General features: G+C 41.0%; 2 protein-coding genes across 2 annotated transcripts; one reads left to right on the top strand and one right to left on the bottom strand.

Annotated features, from left to right (window-relative positions):
• The first annotated feature begins 4,931 nt into the window (after nt 1-4,931).
• On the top strand, nt 4,932-10,124 carry LOC140941891 (uncharacterized). The gene has a single exon (XM_073390894.1). It carries the CDS (start codon nt 4,932-4,934, stop codon nt 10,122-10,124), a length of 5,193 nt encoding a protein of 1,730 aa, XP_073246995.1.
• Nucleotides 10,125-12,754: 2,630 nt separating this feature from the next.
• Nucleotides 12,755-17,112, bottom strand: LOC140941232 (uncharacterized). Its single transcript, XM_073390211.1, has 2 exons — nt 17,015-17,112; nt 12,755-16,416 (listed from the first exon to the last, which is right to left on the bottom strand). The coding sequence occupies exons 1-2, from the start codon at nt 17,100-17,102 to the stop codon at nt 13,868-13,870; spliced, it is 2,637 nt and encodes an 878-aa protein (XP_073246312.1). The 5' UTR covers nt 17,103-17,112; the 3' UTR covers nt 12,755-13,867.

The raw sequence follows: 17,112 nt of genomic DNA, 5'->3' as shown, positions 1-17,112 counted from the left end.
CTTGACACAATTTGCTGATACACTAGCTGCGGTGAAGTATATATGAAAATAATTCATTTTTGAACTGCGGTTGTAGATGAAAGTGAAGAATGGTCATCGCAGTAAATTTTCCAATTAAAGCAATTGGAAAGAAGAAGCCTGAAAAAAAAAATCAGGGCTTCAAGGGGATTCGAACCCGTGCCCTCCGCGTTACCGGTGCGTTGCTCTACCAACTGAGCTATGAAGCCACACATTGGGAGCGGGGTCAATTTATTGAGTTCATATCTCCCGTGAGGAGTGAAATGATGTGAGTATATATGAAAATAATTCGTTTTTGAACTGCGGTTGTAGTAGTAAATTGACCTCGCTCCCAATGTGTGGCTTCATAGCTCAGTTGGTAGAGCAACGCACCGGTAACGCGGAGGTCACGGGTTCGAATCCAGTTGAAGCCCTGATTTTTTTCAGGCTTCTTCTTTTTAACTGCTTTAATTGGAAAATTTACTGCGATGATCATTCTTCACTTTCACACTATCTGCTACAACCAATATCAAAATCACAGAAATCATACCTTTCACTGAAAAGACAAAAGTGAAAAACCGAACATTTCTTGTTTCGATGGATATTATGAGTCTTGACACAAATATACAGCAAAACGAGGGTACATTGGAATTGTCTGTCACAAAGCAAATTAAAATTTCTAGAAAGACAACCCATTCCTACACATTACTTGCCGGAAATGTTTAGATTAATCCTCAAAGAAAATTTCTTCCACTTCAATGCAAAGCACTACCTGCAAAACTATGGAACTGCAATGGGCACAAAGACAGCAGATTTGATTCCTTTGCCAATATTTTAATGGCATATATTGAAACAACAACTCCAAGCAAAACTGTCTTCAGAACAACAGTTTGGAAATGCTACATACACGATATATTTTCCCTATAGGACATGAGTAAACCAGACATCGAAGCCTTCATTGAACAAGCAAACTTACATCACCCAACTATTGAATTCACGGCTGAAACATTTGACCCCGAGACTGCGTTTTTAGACACAGTTGTATACAAAGGCACAAGATTCAAGGTTAAATCTATCCTTGATGCAAAGACACATTTTAAACAAACAGAAACCTTCTTGCACACACATTTCACCTCGTGTCACCCTCCAAATGTTATGTTTTGCATTCCGCCCACAGCCGGCGTTACCGCGTAAATTACCTAGTGTTTATTAGTCCCTTGAGGATATTTTAGGTTATATAAGCGGTATTAGACATTAAGACAGGCAGAAATGGACCAGGTTTTTTGACGCTCCCTCTCGCTCGGAGTAGTCAACGTTTCATGAGAGGACACAGAGGCTTTTTACTGGAAGTACAATCCCACGCAGGGATGTTTTCTCCGCTGGCAGCTAATCCGACTTAATCCCATTTAATATGTCGCGCTCCTCGAAAGTGCGAAAATTTTCTTGTCGTGTATTAGATTTCAGATACATTTTCTTAATCTTCATTTCGCGCCAGAATAAATTAGTTTGCGCGCAAAGCGCTCCTGAAAAAATCACAAGATTTGTCCCACTTCGAGTCCACCTTCTGGAGATACGCCGGCTTGGTAGCTAGAATACATTGCCGAGGCGAAGATCTGGCATTTTTTCCTCCTCGTCGTATTTTCTCCACGACAAATGTTTATATTTGTGGTGAGAATGCAGCGCATATCGGTGGATTTTACTTCATGCGGCTTGCTACTTCTGAAAGAAGAGTGCCGGATTTCATCGTTTTGTCCATGTTTACTAGTGTTGGCGAATATAAGGTAAATGAACCGACAACCGTAAGGTAAGAATTGAAGTTTAAAATTTGTTACTCGGCGAAAAATCGTGGAATTGGAATTCGTGAAAACCGTGGGTATTACCTCTGTTACCTAATGTCATGCGATGACTCCTCGCTTTTTCGATGCGTAACACGGATACAAGAGATAAATTTCTTTCGCAAAGTGAAGTATAATTTACTTAACGAGACCATTTGACGAATATTTCTGGTTATATGCCTTATTTATATTTGCTTGGCTTATTCAGGCTACATGCCAGGAGTTTGATGACAATGTTTGTGTGCTATAATTATGCTGATAAGTTTTTGCACCTTTATATTGAAACTCATGTAAGCCAAATGTTTCTATAACCTCTAGCAAAACACTCTTCTATTGTGGAGGAACTTTTAACGTCTTTCGGGGCCCAATATGGTGTCAAATTTTTAGGGGGAACAAAGCTTGATTTTTGGCCAAACAGACTATAGCTTTTTTGTCTCTGAAGAGAGCGCGAGGCAAACGTCCGTCACAGAGCGCAGTGTAACCCAGTGATTCTTTAGGTAGAGCTAACAAACATAGGCTGCACTTTAGGTGGCACACCCATGGGTGCGGTGTGACCCAGTGATTCTTTAGGCAGAGCTAACAAACATAGGCTGCACTTTAGGTGGCACACCCATGGGTGCAGTGTAACCCAGTGATTCTTTAGGCAGAGATAACAAACATAGGCTGCACTTTAGGTGGCACACCCATGGGTGCAGTGTAACCCAGTGATTCTTTAGGTAGAGCTAATAAACATAGGCTGCACTTTAGGTGGCACACCCATGGGTGCAGTGTAACCCAGTGATTCTTTAGGTAGAGCTAACAAACATAGGCTGCACTTTAGGTGGCACACCCATGGGTGCAGTGTAACCCAGTGATTATTTTAGGTAGAGCTTACAAACATAAACTATACAGGTGTACATCAGATGGCAACAAGTTTTCCAGTTAAAACTTTGTCATAAAGTGCTACACCGTGGCACTTAGACAATTTCTTTATCGCGCGCTTGATACATTGTTTTGACGCACAATTGATAGTCAGGAGAAGTCGTATTGTCTAAAATCATAGCAAAAGACAAATTTACACACATCACAGAGGTAAGGTAAGGTAATACACGGTATTTCTCTTAGGTATATTTACATTCAAGTATAGAAATATAACCAGATAAAAACTAAAATAATAACGATATAACAATAAAAAGCCTGCTTCACATTTAGGCCTTGTGTAAAGATACATATATCTAAATTAAGGTTTTTTAATTTTCCTTTCAAAAAATTATTGCCGCACCTTCAGAGACAAGCTGTTCTACAACACTCTTCCGTTATAAGAAAGGCTTCTCTTTTAAAATTCAGTGCCGTGTTGTGGAACAGCGAGCTTGTTTGTATTCATGCATTTTCTGTTAGGTTATAAGCGATTAAATCGCATGCAGCGACGAACAAAACGCGAGGCCGTCAGATATTCTAGAACCGTGTTATTTACAGTGCTGTGAATTATTATTGCTTAACTAGCTAACTACGCGCTGATGGAAATAAATTTCGCCCCTTTAAATTTCGAAACAATTCACTGGTACTGTATAGTCATAATTGGGACGGAAAGTTAGCACGCGAGCAGGGCGATTCTGCTGTAGTTTCTGCAATGTAGAAGATATTACGGCAATGAGGCTCCCGAGGTCCGTTCCCGAAATCACAACTACATGTACAGTTGTAGTATGAAATGAATTCTGCGTGCAGACGTCTCCTTTTCCAGGTTAGGTTAAATAAACCAAAGGTTTGTTTGACAAAGCTCCCGCGAGACGGTTTTTTGGTGATTTTATTAATTTTTCCGATCCATTTTTTGTTTCATCTCTATTTTCGCGGCTTTTGCGATACAAACTAAATTCATTTTTAGTTGTGATGGCATTACAGTGCTTAATCATGACGGCTTTGGAAGAAACTGAATATATTGCGCTTCGCGATTTCCCAAAATTGCTGCGAGAATTAAAATATATTTTCTTCCAGAAAAGCGTTTTCACGCTTCTTTCTCTAGTCAATTATCTCGTTTTCTAAAGGTCCTTGAGAACTGAATAAGACAATATTTTATTACCTACAACCGATAAACCTGATTTATTTTGACCACATCGAAACAAAACTGGAAGAAGAAAAACTTTTTATTTTTGCTGGCTTCGGCCTGCCGACGCGATCGTGTCTGGTTTGCTTTCATATGATGACATTTTCCTGACAGAAGGGTGTCGGGAAAAACACCTCGCGCTGATCATACGTGACAAAATCCGCCGCGCCTAAGCTAATGAAGAAAAGTCTCCTGGAAGGCTCCATACAATTCCTTATAACAAAATTATAAGGAATTGTATGGAGCCTTCCTGGATACTTACAGTGCAAGCCCTTTGTGTCTCCTCATGAATAAAGTGTAATAAGGAGATTACAAGTGGCAGAATAAACGTGATGAAAGTGCAAAAACTGGTTCGTGATACTCTTCTACGTGGATACGACATATATCCAAATCAGTCAAAAAACCTGAACAAGTTCGAAGAAGAGAAGTCACAAGTTCTGTTCAAAGCCTCAAGCTCGCCGATTTGAAGTTAGCAGCTGACGAACCGCCGAGGAAAAGTCGCAAGCAGAAGCTAGACAAGTGGCAGTGAAAGCTCAAGACCTCAGAAAATCAGGAGCAGACGGGAATCTACAAAAGCAGCATATTCAGAAGGAAAAAGGTAAAACAGTTCCTTTATTACCGCAAAACGTACGGAGAGTCATTTGAATTCAAGTTCAGAAGTTACGCAACTGGACCTTGCATAGATGACACCTTACTTGCAATTCAGAAGAGAGTTTCATGAAGACATTTGGATGCATTGATTACATGAGGATGAATTGACTTTGTTCCAATATTGGAAGTTTAGAACTGATGAACAATTAAGATTAATACTTTATTGAATAGTAGAGAAAACGCAAAAGGAAAAAAAACACTTAATTTCCCGCTTAATTGTGTTAAGTTTGAATTGCGTAATACAACAATAGAAATAGTTACGTAATATAACAATAGAAATCTACATATCTATCACAAGTAATTACAAGTATTCAGCAATATACGCATTTGCAATTAGCGATTAGTTACAAACAATTATTAAGTCAAGAATGCCTCCTAAGGTGGACGTATCAATACTAATTGCGAAAAGAGATAGTACAATAGTCGCATTGTACGAACTTTTAGAAGAATTTCAAGTGCTTTACAAAGTTCAGCCCGTATTAAGTACGCTTGAAAATGTTTACAAAGAAATGGAAGTTAAGTACAGAAGTGTTAAAAAACAGCAAGAAGCAATTACGGATAGGCTAATTGAGACGGGATCTACAGAAGAACAACTTAAGGCTAATCAGCAGGTCGGAGATAAAGTCAGAAGCGATTTTCTAAAATACAGCGAAACTTTTGCCACTTATCAAAAAGCGTGCAATTTCCAGGAACCGCCGCTTAAGCGCGATGCGCTCGAAGCTATGACCACAGCAGTAACCAAAATGGCAGACGTTTTAGGTTCGCAAAAGACCGCTAGTCACGGACTTGAGAAATTATCAGTGCCAACATGGGACGGAAATAGAAAATCTTACGCAACTTGGAAGAGCGAATTTAACTATTGGATGTATAAGTACAGACAGGACGAAGACGAACAGTTGCAAAGACTAAGAAAAGCGTTACCAAAAAACTTTTTTTGGTCTGATCAAGTGCGGCCAAGCAAGAAAATCGAGCAGGCGTGGAAAATTCTTGATACTGAATTTGGAGACCAAAGGAAATTAATGGACACACTGCTAAACGAAATTACCAATCTCAAACCAATAAAGAATGACTCGAACTCGCTCTCGCGTTACGCTGCTAGAATATTAAGCTTCGTGAACAACATGGAACAAAACGGTTGCGCAGTAACAAGCACATCGGAAGCACCCTTTGTCATGTCTCAGCTTCTGTCTAAATTGGATGCCAGCGATAACATTGAATTTGGCCGCGAAATGCTACGCATGGGAAAAGAAGAAAATGTTTTAAATTTGATTGATTGGCTAAACAAAGAAGCAAGTTTACGATCGCGCATCAAAAGAGACACTAACTATCGCAATAATCCAAGAGAACACCGTTCTGACAATAACGCTAACGACAGTGGACTAGACCAGGATGGAAAATGCCCACTTGGTTGCAAAACAAAACATTTACTTTCCGCGTGTCCTATGTACCAAAAGTCAACAGTTGATGAGAAATGGGAAATTGTAAAACAAAACAATCGCTGTCGAAAATGCCTACGAGCCCATCATACAAACTCTTGTAAGAAGCCCGACGGTACCACTTGCGATAAGTGTACGCGACGCCACCATCGTTCCTTGCACAATGAGCGTGTACCTCTTGCAAATTCAGACCAAAGCACAGAAACGCTTCCATCCGCAAACGAAAGTCAAGAAGCTAGTAATCACAATGTTCAGGGCGAGACAAGCGTTCCCGCTATTTGTCCAGTTCAAAAAGTAAAGATTAGAGGCCAAAATGGAAATTTTACCGAAGCCCTAGCTATGCTAGATAGCGGCTCAAACACGAGTTTTATTTCAAAGAACGTTGTGAGGAAACTTGGCATACGCGGACCCAAAACGCATTTAACGATGAACTTAGCAGGAGGCCAAAAGAAGTCGGAAGCATCAGAGTTTCTCGATATTACTGTTGTTTCAAACACTGAACCAAGTATTCAGAAATCTATGCGAGCTTATGCAATAAACAAGCCATGCAGCCCAGCTAGAACAGTCTCGAGAACGACATTGGAAAGCTATCCCCACTTGAAATCAGTTTCAGAGCAATTACATCTATCGGGCGGAACAGTTGATTTGTTAATTGGAACAGACTTTGCCGACGCCTTTAATGATATGCACGTTATCGCAGGGAAATCCGGAGAACCAATTGCAAAGAGAAATTGCTTCGGGTGGTACGTCATGGGAACATTTGCTTCAAAGCAGGGTGAACGTCCCTCGGCTATCAATTCAATTGATGTAGGAACTGTCGATGTGTTAGAAGACATGAAAAAACTCCTTACACAAGACATGTTGGGAGTAAGACCAACCGAACTTTGTACGTGCAGAGATAATGATCTTAAGGAGAACAAGTTTATCAAATCAATTGCAGAATCGACTCAGATTGTTGAGGGGAGAATCCAGGTGCGAATGCCTTGGAATGGCGAGGGACCCCCAAAGGAGAGCAATTACGATGTTGCATATAAAAGAATGATTTCTTCTGAAAAGTCCTTTAAGAAAAAAGATTGTCTCGAAATCGTTGAAAGTGAAGTTCAAAAGTTGCTGGATCAAGATTTCGTCGTTGAAATTCCCCCTGAAAACGTAAACCATGATCAACCTGAATGGTATTTGCCTTTACAAGCCGTGTTCACACCTGACCGAACAACGCAAGTTCGACTAGTGTTCGATGCCTCAGCGAAGGGTCCAAGAGGAAAGTCGCTTAACGAGCATCTCGAAAAGGGACCAAACTACATAAACAGTTTGCCCAACGTGCTTATGGCTTGGCGCTTCGACAAAGTGGCTTATACCGGAGATGTTAGGAAAATGTTCAATCAAGTGCTAATCCATCCTGACGACCAAGTCTTCCACAGATTCCTATGGAGGACAAACGAAATTTTGAAGCCAAAAGTCTATCAGTGGAAAAGACTTAATTTTGGAGACAAACCAGCCCCAGATATAGCCGCAGGAGCAATCATTACCTTAGCCAAAGCTTCTCAAGACCAGTACCCGGAAGCTGCGAAGGAACTCCGAACCCATGTCTACGTTGATGACATTGGTGGCTCCCGAGAAAACAAAGATAAAAGCAAGCAGATCACGAGTGAAATCGACGCCATTCTCAGCAAAGGTCAGTTTCAAATCAAACAGTGGCATTCAAACAACAAGAAAGTTGATCAGACAGACGAAGAGCATGTAGATTTTCTTGGGCACAAATGGAATAAGGTTCGAGACACCATTACCTTTAAGAAAACAGAGATTGTTGCAGAGGAGAAGCCTGTTACAAAGAGAAATTGCCTCGCCTACCTGGCCCAGCTTTGGGATCCCACAGGCCTCGTGACTCCAACAACCATCGAGATGAGAATTGATCTACAAGAATTGTGGAGTTCAGGCTATTCCTGGGATGAAGTCCTACCAGACCAGATTCAAACAAAATGGAAAGGAAATGTCCAAGTACTCAACCAACTTCTCAAGTACGAATTCAAAAGAAAGTTAAAGCCAGATAATGCAGTTGGAATGCCAGAAATACACGGATTCTGTGACGCGGGAGAGAAGGCTTATGGTTCAGCCATGTTTCTTCGTTGGAAACTTGATGACGGCAGCTACACCTGCGTTCAGCTCATGGTGAAAGCCTTTGTCTCCCCCCTAAAGAAGAAGTCAATACCACGCTTGGAGTTAATGGGTTGTCTCGCGCTCTCAAGGTTATACCGAACATGTAGAGAAGCCTTAGAATTCGCGGAGATTAGCAGCTGCAAGAAAGTGTTCTGGATCGACTCCCAAGTTGTACTGTCATGGCTTAAAACAAGTCCGAGAAAATTCAAACCGTTTGTCTCAGTACGAGTTGCTGTAATCCAAGAGACAATTGACCCTCAAGAGTTCAGCTACATCAGATCTGAACATAATCCAGCTGACGCCTTGACGAAAGGAATTCTCCCGGAACAGCTGGAAAAATGGTCACAAGGACCGCAGTTCCTTAGAAAACCGCAAGAAGAGTGGCCCAAATTTGAAGAAAATACGCTGAAGATCAGTGAAGAGTTGTCAGCTGAAATGAAACCTCCCATTGAAGCCAGACCAACGTCCTGCGACAAATCAGAATTTTCAACTGCCCAGAAAGAATTAAGAGACAATCCTCTCTTTGAACATTTGATGGAAACGTGTTCAACATTCTCAAAGGCCAGGAAAACGTTAGCTTACGTACTAAGATTCGTCAACAATACAAGAATGAAAACGAAGAATAGAGATCCAATTTCGCCAAAAGAACTGACGGAGTCAGAACTTCGGTTGTTCAAATGGTGCCAACAGACGATTGACGTCGACAAGCTAGATAAGAAGCTTATTCCGTCAAAGGACGAGCATGGATTACTACGCGCGCACGGAAGATTGGAAAACATAAGGACGCTTCCTGATGAAATGCGCAATCCTATTATCCTCCCGAAGAACCATCGATTAGTCGAACTGTTACTCGTTCACCTACACGGAAAACGAGCGCACTGTGGTTACAAGAGCCTCATTTACGAATCAAGAAAGCGATTCTGGATTGTGGGAGTACGTCACATGGCAAAACGTCTAACAGGAAAATGTGTCACTTGCAAGAAACTGCGAAAGAAGCCATTGGAGCAGTTAATGGGCCAGATTCCAAAACTACGCGTAGCGGCAGGGTTTTCAGCCTTCAGTAACACAGCCATCGACATGTTTGGACCTCTGCAGGTACGACTTGGACGAAAAACGCTGAAAGAAGCACATGTAATTATATTCACTTGCATGACAACCAGAGCAGTCCATCTTGAACTAGTAACAGATAGAAGTACCGACACGTTTCTTATGGCGTTTCGACGATTTGTTTCCTTGAGAGGAAATCCTAACAACTGCTGGTCCGACTGCGGAACAAATTTCATTGGAGCTCAACACTACCTGAAGGAACTTTTGAACGACTGGGATATTCCTAGAATCCAGAGCGTTGTCTCAGAAGAATTTTCGTCTACCTTTCAGTGGATTTGGAATGTCCCTCGCGCCAGTCACCAGAACGGAATTGTGGAGAGTCTCATCAAATCAGTACGACAAGCGTTGGATGCTACATCCAAAAACCAAGCCCTCACAGAAGAGCAGTGGAGAACGTATTTAGCAGAAGTTACATGCTTAATAAATCAGCGTCCTCTCTACCCAAGCTCAAACGAAATTTGGGAAAGCCCGCCTATCACGCCAAATGATCTTTTGATCGGAAATCATTTTCCACCTCCAATGCCAGAAGTAGAATCGAAAGTAAATCCAAGACACCTCATGAGAAGTACGGAGAAACGAGTGCAAGAGTTTTGGAATTGCTGGATGAAATATTTTGCTCCCAATCTGCTGCCAAGAAACAAGTGGTTCAGAAAGCGAGAAAATCTACGAAAAGGAGATTTGGTGTTAGAAATTGAACCAACCCCAAGGAGAACGTGGAAGATGGGACTTGTACTCGAAACTTATCCCGGTGAAGATGGTCTTGTTAGAAAAGCAAAGATTAAAACAGCAACGTCAGTCTATGATCGACCAATTCACAAACTATGTTTAATCGCGACAAAAGAAGAATTAAACAGCATGCCTTAGTTATACAACTTAGTTAAAACTAACTTATGTAGTGCAAAAAAAACAAGTTGCTCAACCAATTACTTAAGTAATTCGCTTTCCGCACTGGGGGGGAGTGTTTTGCATTCCGCCCACAGCCGGCGTTACCGCGTAAATTACCTAGTGTTTATTAGTCCCTTGAGGATATTTTAGGTTATATAAGCGGTATTAGACATTAAGACAGGCAGAAATGGACCAGGTTTTTTGACGCTCCCTCTCGCTCGGAGTAGTCAACGTTTAATAAAGTGTAATAAGGAGATTACAAGTGGCAGAATAAACGTGATGAAAGTGCAAAAACTGGTTCGTGATACTCTTCTACGTGGATACGACATATATCCAAATCATGTTAAAAAAGGATTTGTCAAAGGAGAAGCCTTGAGAATCCTATGAAAAAACTCCTCAGAAACAACCTTTGAGAAAAATAATTCAAATTTAAAAAAAAACGCTTGATGGAAGGAGGCTACCCACAATCTTTGATAGAAAACCTACTATCAGAAATAAAATTCACCAAAGGGAGTCTAAACTTCTAAAACAAAACAACAGGAGGAAAAAGAAAAATTGCCATTCGTGACACAATATCAGCCCTCAGTGTCTACTATAAAGGAAGCTTGAATGAAAAAATGGAATCTTATACAAAACCAACTATAACCTCAAAAAATTTTTAAAGAACCACCAATCATTTCCTTACAAAAAAGGAAAATCATTAAAGGACATGGTCGTTAGAGCCAAAAAAAAGGTTAACAGAGGGTTCCACGCCCGTATAGTTGTGCGGCCTTTCACCCTTTGTATTTTTTCGCACAACACTGAGGTTTCTGAGTATTTTAGCAATAATTCCAGCTGGCTGTGTTTTATATAACAAGTGTAGTCAACTGTCTTGTTAGTAGTTAGTGCCTATTTATGTAATAAAATAGGGTGACCCACCCCCTAAGGGTAGCTGAAAATTGCACGACCCACCCCTTGCACTAGGCTCAAAACCTCATGACCCACCCCCTCTCTGCTCCCGCCCACCCCCCCCCCCCGCCTATACTTTTTGACCAGTCCCTTACACCGCGAAAAATTTCAGCGATTATTTCAAATGCGCTATTTTCAACTGATCTCGTATTCATAAAAAAGAGGAGAACAAGGACCAATTTTGAAAGTGAGACTAACCCCAATTGAAGTTCCCCATCCCCAACTACTTAACCGTAAGTTAGTTTGTATAGTATTTGAAAATTGTTAATTTTTTTCGGTTTCGGTACGAATTATACAATAAGTGTACCTTTAAGAACCAAGTGGTACATGAAGATAGTACTGAAGGTTTTTAAGAGAGGGCTCAGAAAAATTTTCTTTCAAAACTTTTAAGCAACAGTGATCTTTTTTGAGTATATCTTATTATTGCTTAAGTTAATTTGATTTGTTGTTTATATCTTTTTTATTTCTTAATCCTAGAAGTTTCGTATTTACTCAGAGGGGAACCACCCCCCAATTAATTGGCACCTCTAGCCTGTGTGGCAGATGCAAAAAGGGGAGGGGGGGGGAGGGGGTGAGAGAGAAAAGCGGGAAAGGGAAAATCACACTCCCTCTTCCTTTTTTGTCTTCCTCCCAATTCCCTACCCTTTCGACGCTTGCTACGCAGGCTAGGCACCTCTGTCATTTAAGACAATAACAGACTATTCATAAGCGCGGCGCCTGCTGCATCACTAGGGACTTTAAGATCCAACGACACGGACGGCAACGAGAACGTTAAAAAAACAATAGGTTTTATATAATTATGATCGAAACAACAACAATGCATAACGCTTTTTCGTACATTTCTTTGCCCGTTTTTGCACGAGTACAACATGAAAATTCTTAATTTCACGTTTTATGGAGTACTTAAACAAGCAATAAGGAAATTTTATTTTCTCTCTAAACTTGGATATGGTCCCTAGGAATTTAACTCCGGGAGAGTTCGCCTACATATGACAAAGTAAGTGTGTAAAAATAATCGCGATAAGGGGGGGATAGGGGGCTGTGTCATGGCAGTCCAGTTCAGTTTGTTTCATTTTGCCAATTACTCGCCCTCAATCACTATGGAACTTAAAGTAAGCACAGAAATTACATGTAAATGACAAATATCAGAGATCAGAAACAAACAAATATGTCTCCTGAACATTTTTTATGAAGTTGCAAGCAGCAGGAATCAACTTTGAAAAACTGTTAGGCTGAACAGTTTTCAAAAACCCTAATTTCAATCCATTTCAATCTTCTTGACTTTTGCCCATCCGTGGAATTTGTTGTTTCTGCTGTGTTATTTCAACCTTACTTTAATGTTTTAGGTGGTTATTTTTAAGTTTCTCTCAGTTTAACGGGCATTTTGTAATTACCTACTTTGTCTGAATTTTTCGACAGCGACGTCCGCGACGTCAAGGAGAAGGGCCAAAAAGCAAAAGGTTTATTTTGGCAAAACAACAACTTTGCACGTGCAGCCTCACGCTTTTCTGTACATTTCGTTTCAGTCACCTAATTTCACCTTTTGTGGAGGGCGTGAACACAAGACAACGACTTTCTTTTTTTTCCTCTGAACTTTAATACTGTCTTCTAGTCCTCAACTATAGAAAAAATTGTCAACACTTAACGAATTGACGAGATGGAAAATGCGCAATCAAGTTCGAAGCAGCGCGACTTCACTTATTAAGTGACGTTATTGTAGCCCGGCGTCGCCGTTGTTGTGGCTTAAGCTCCTGGCCTAATGTGGCGCAAAGTTACGCCTGGCGAATTTCACATGTGCCGAACCAAACGCAAGTGAGGTTTGGAACATGTGATGGTCAAACTTCTTTCTCGTCCCCAGAGCCCGTCGTTTCTTTTGGTCACGTGGTCTTTACAAATTAAGTCGATTGGCTATGGAGACAAGAAGGGTCAAACTTTGAATAGCGCTTCCACCGGATAAATAAGTACTAGGGAAACCAATCGAGTTAACAACTTGATAGAGCGGTAGGAATATCCACCTTCTGAACAATTTGGACCTTGACATCCTTGGCCTGATTATCACAGTCATGATTGCTATTCATTTGGATATGAATGGAGAAATATACCCTGCAAAAAAAGCAGGGTGGAGAACACTGGAAAAAAGTGTAACTGAAACATAAATTCCACATTTTATTTTGTATAGTTACAAAAAGCAAATTGTACCGTAAAGATTCAAAAGGTAATGAAGAAAAATGGTTTTATTTGAATGGTCACGCCAGGATATTCACCACAGGCTATAAAAAGATCAGAAGCATTCGTAATTAACATGTTACTCTTAAAATTAAATGCATGTCGGGACAGTATCTTTAAGATAAAAGGCGGAAAAGTCCTTTAAAACCTGTAATAGCAATAAGTGACAAGATATCAAATGTTTAAACAAACAGGCGTTTCACTAGTAAAGTTTTACCTTGCATAATAGTGACGTACCCCTAAAGCAGAATTATGACCTATTATCATTCTATTTCGTCCTATGACGTTTGGAATCTTCAAATTTACCTTGCCAAGTTCCTGGGCCTTATTATTGCGCCCGGCCGATGCGTTTCGGGTCACGTGGTCAGAGCAAGTTTTTCTCAAATACGTCACCGAAATGCATTGACCGAGAAGGCCTGGGAAAACGCCGTATAGGAACCATCTGTCCAGGAGTTTTTTTTTCTGACCGTGAGCTAATGAGCGGACGAGAGGTGGTTTTACAAGAGGGCGGTCTCTCCACTAACAGCCGAGGCAACATCTCGCCTATGTCACGTAAACTCTAGTATGTCACGCTTTTTTCTTGAAAGATCACCACCCGCGGTATGGTTGATGGGCACGTGCATGAAAGCTGGTCTAAACAAGCCATACTTCCACTCATGGAGTACTGACAGCACATAATGTATTGTCCTTGGATTAACGACTAAAGACAACGGTAATGTTTGGGAAAATTTTGTTTTCCTGTGAATGCCCCCCAACTTAACTTTCATCGAAATGTCCCTGCACACATTTGCAACTTCAATACTCATCAAGCGAGTCTGCCTTTTAGACACGACATATTTCTTTAGGCTCCGTATAGTCACCAACAAACATTTAGAGTCCAGTGATCGCGTGCTACTCTTCAGTCCGTAATCTACAAAATGGCGAGAGCGGATCAGTTTCTTCACTGATAATTGATGCGACCCTCGGCGCGGAGTCGCGCAGGCGCAAAGTTTCACGTCCACGCCCCTGTCTGCGCAATTTTCATATTTGCTATAAAAGCTTAGTCGTGTGTATTTAATGAAGGTGATTCTGTGTTCTCGAATGCTTGAGTGCCGAAGCTGAACTTCGAAGCGTTCTTTTGATTTAATACCATAGGCTGGCTCAACAACTAAAATCATTGTTGTAATGTAATATTTGCCGGCTATCTCCTGCCTTGGCCGCTCAATAGCTTTTCCAACAAATCTGGCGCAATTTCCGTATCCACTTAAGTGTTTGCTTTCTGATTTACCGGCTAAATATTGTTTCTGCACTAAATTATTAATATGTCCAACGGCAAACTCTGCTAGCCATAAAACATCCACTGAATTTGTACTCAGGAACTTTGTCCAACCTTCGCAACGACACATTACCTCCGAATGAAGACCTTGTATATCTGCGCATGTGCGAGTAACAGACACTGGTCTCAGTAAGCCACTGGCCTGACTGACCGCGGCACCACTTTCTGTCAGCTCTGCGACGGAAGTAATCGTGTAGTATAAATCTGACACGGTGACTAAGCGTTTTTGGTTTTCAATAAGAGCGTTCAGTCTATCTTTGCCCATGCGTTGTGCTACTTTATGTGGAATGATCATAAAAAGCATTGGGCTATAAACCTCTAAACTTCCTTGCAGTGTTTGGATAGCATAATCTGTTGTCTTACCTCCATGATCTGAGAGAATGATTGTCAAAGTGTTTTCGCTTCTCGCCATTTCTTCCAGAAATCTTGACAAAAATCGATCGTCGTTTCGAATGCGCTTTCCAGAGGGTTCGTGTCCTGTGTTAAGATGAGTATAAGTTAATCCTGGAGCAGCCGCAGGATTTTGATCTATTAATGACAGAAATCTTCGAACGTAAAAAAGAAGATATTCACTCAGTGATCTGCCATCCCAGCAAAGAGTGTTGTCGCCTTTTTTACGCCCGAAAGGATTCGTAACCCCAAGATCCTTTAGGATCTCACAAGAAAGATAACTGAGACCCACATTGTCTAAATAAGGATTGGTTTCCTGTTTGTAGTTTTCAAAAACTTGCTTGAATCCCTCTGTGAAAGGTTCGATGTTTTTCTTGTAAGAAGGGGAGAGAAAACTTCCCCACCCATCATACCAACACAAGTCTTCCTGCATTAAAATTTGGTATCCAAAACGTTTAAACTTCTCCGCGAGTATGTTTATATTGTTTGTTCTTTCTGATTTATACTCTAGTGATTTGCCTGCCATCAAAAACTGGGTGTTCACAAGAGTGTAGGAAGCAAAGCTTTGAACGAGCTCAAAATCCAGCACACTGGCCTGGAAACTAGAATCTTTTGCAATATCACGAAGAGACTGGACCGAGCGAGGCATGGATCTGTAAAAGTGTGACCGAGAAACTGAATCCTCAAGTACAATATTAATGTTTATCTTTCTCTTTGCATGATCTGTTTTCGTCGTCGCACGTTTTAAAATTGGCGGGAATATTAGAGCTTGTTTGACACTTTTACTCCTCTCCTTGCACTTCAGTAAACAAAAGTTAAAACCATTTATTGAAGTTCGAGATACAATCTCAGGTAACTCTTGCTCCAATTCTCCCACGCTGTGAAATTTGCGCCAATCGTTCTCGTTGTGTACGATTCCAAACCTGGGATCCGCACAGCCGAGAAAGACTGGTGATGACTTGTCGCACACGTCTCTCCAACATGTCACAGAAACTCTCTCTGTAGGGCCAAACCTCGACTCCGTGAGAAATGTACAGATTGGCCGGCTAGGAAGCACTACGCAGTCATGTGTATCTGAATTCGTAACGTTGAACATCCCAAAGTAACTAAAGGCTTCATGGCAATCCTTGTCAGTTCTCTTATAGGGCACACAACTCATATTTACAGCTGTCTTTGTTGCAATATGTAATCCTTCATACTGACACTGAGAAGAATCTTTGCGCTGCTGATCCTGCTTTGAGATTATTTCTTCTTGGAGAGAGGAATGACTCTCTTCGTCTGATAGAAGAAGAAGTCTTTGCTTTAAATCCAAAGTTCTTTGTTGGTTTATCTCTGCTTCTGTCATGTCGTGGACTCCATTTATTGTAAGTTGCTCAGGGTTTCTGGCTTTATCTAAAAAGTCAAATGGTAAAAAAAAACAGTGAAGTAAAGATTAAGTGAGATGAAGTGAGGTTAAGCCAAGAACATAAGCTTAAGAGATGTTTTATGTTTACTGACGATTTTCTCAAAAGTTTTGGCGAAAGGGCCGATAAACTGAGATTTACGATGCAAAGGTTTACTACATGAACCAAAGGCAAATACTCGCAGGGGCGGATGACCATCCGATTGTTGATGTATCCGACGTCAACGTAACATGTACCTCATATATTACTCTTTGCGATGCAAACCTAACGGCCAACTGCCAAAGCAATACATAGCAGAGGCTGCCCATGATCAGGAAGTTTGCCGTTTGCGTGAGAAAGGACATGATGACTACAGATAAAAGGAGCATTTAAAGGCGCTCACTAAAAGTCGTGACCATTGTCATGGTGGAAAATGACCCTTGTACAAGGGTTACCTTGCCTTCATAGGTTGACTAATCCTACCTCCAATGTAAAAGACTTACTGTCCAATAAAAGGGAGGAATGGCCCATACAAGAGTGTTAAATGTTAAAATGACCTCCGGGAGTTCAAAGTATCTAGACGTGTATAGATGAAACAATGAACTCACCTACTTGGACTCTAACCAAATAATGTCTTTGATGGTTAAGAAGCTTGATGGATCCCAGGCCCCAATCAGGATTTTGATAAAGAAACATAACTGACACG

Source organism: Porites lutea, chromosome 6 (assembly GCF_958299795.1).
Source record: "Porites lutea chromosome 6, jaPorLute2.1, whole genome shotgun sequence".
Taxonomy (NCBI): Eukaryota; Metazoa; Cnidaria; class Anthozoa; order Scleractinia; family Poritidae; genus Porites; species Porites lutea.
Note: the sequence above shows the minus strand (reverse complement) of the source record. Positions and strands in the feature narration are given on the sequence as shown.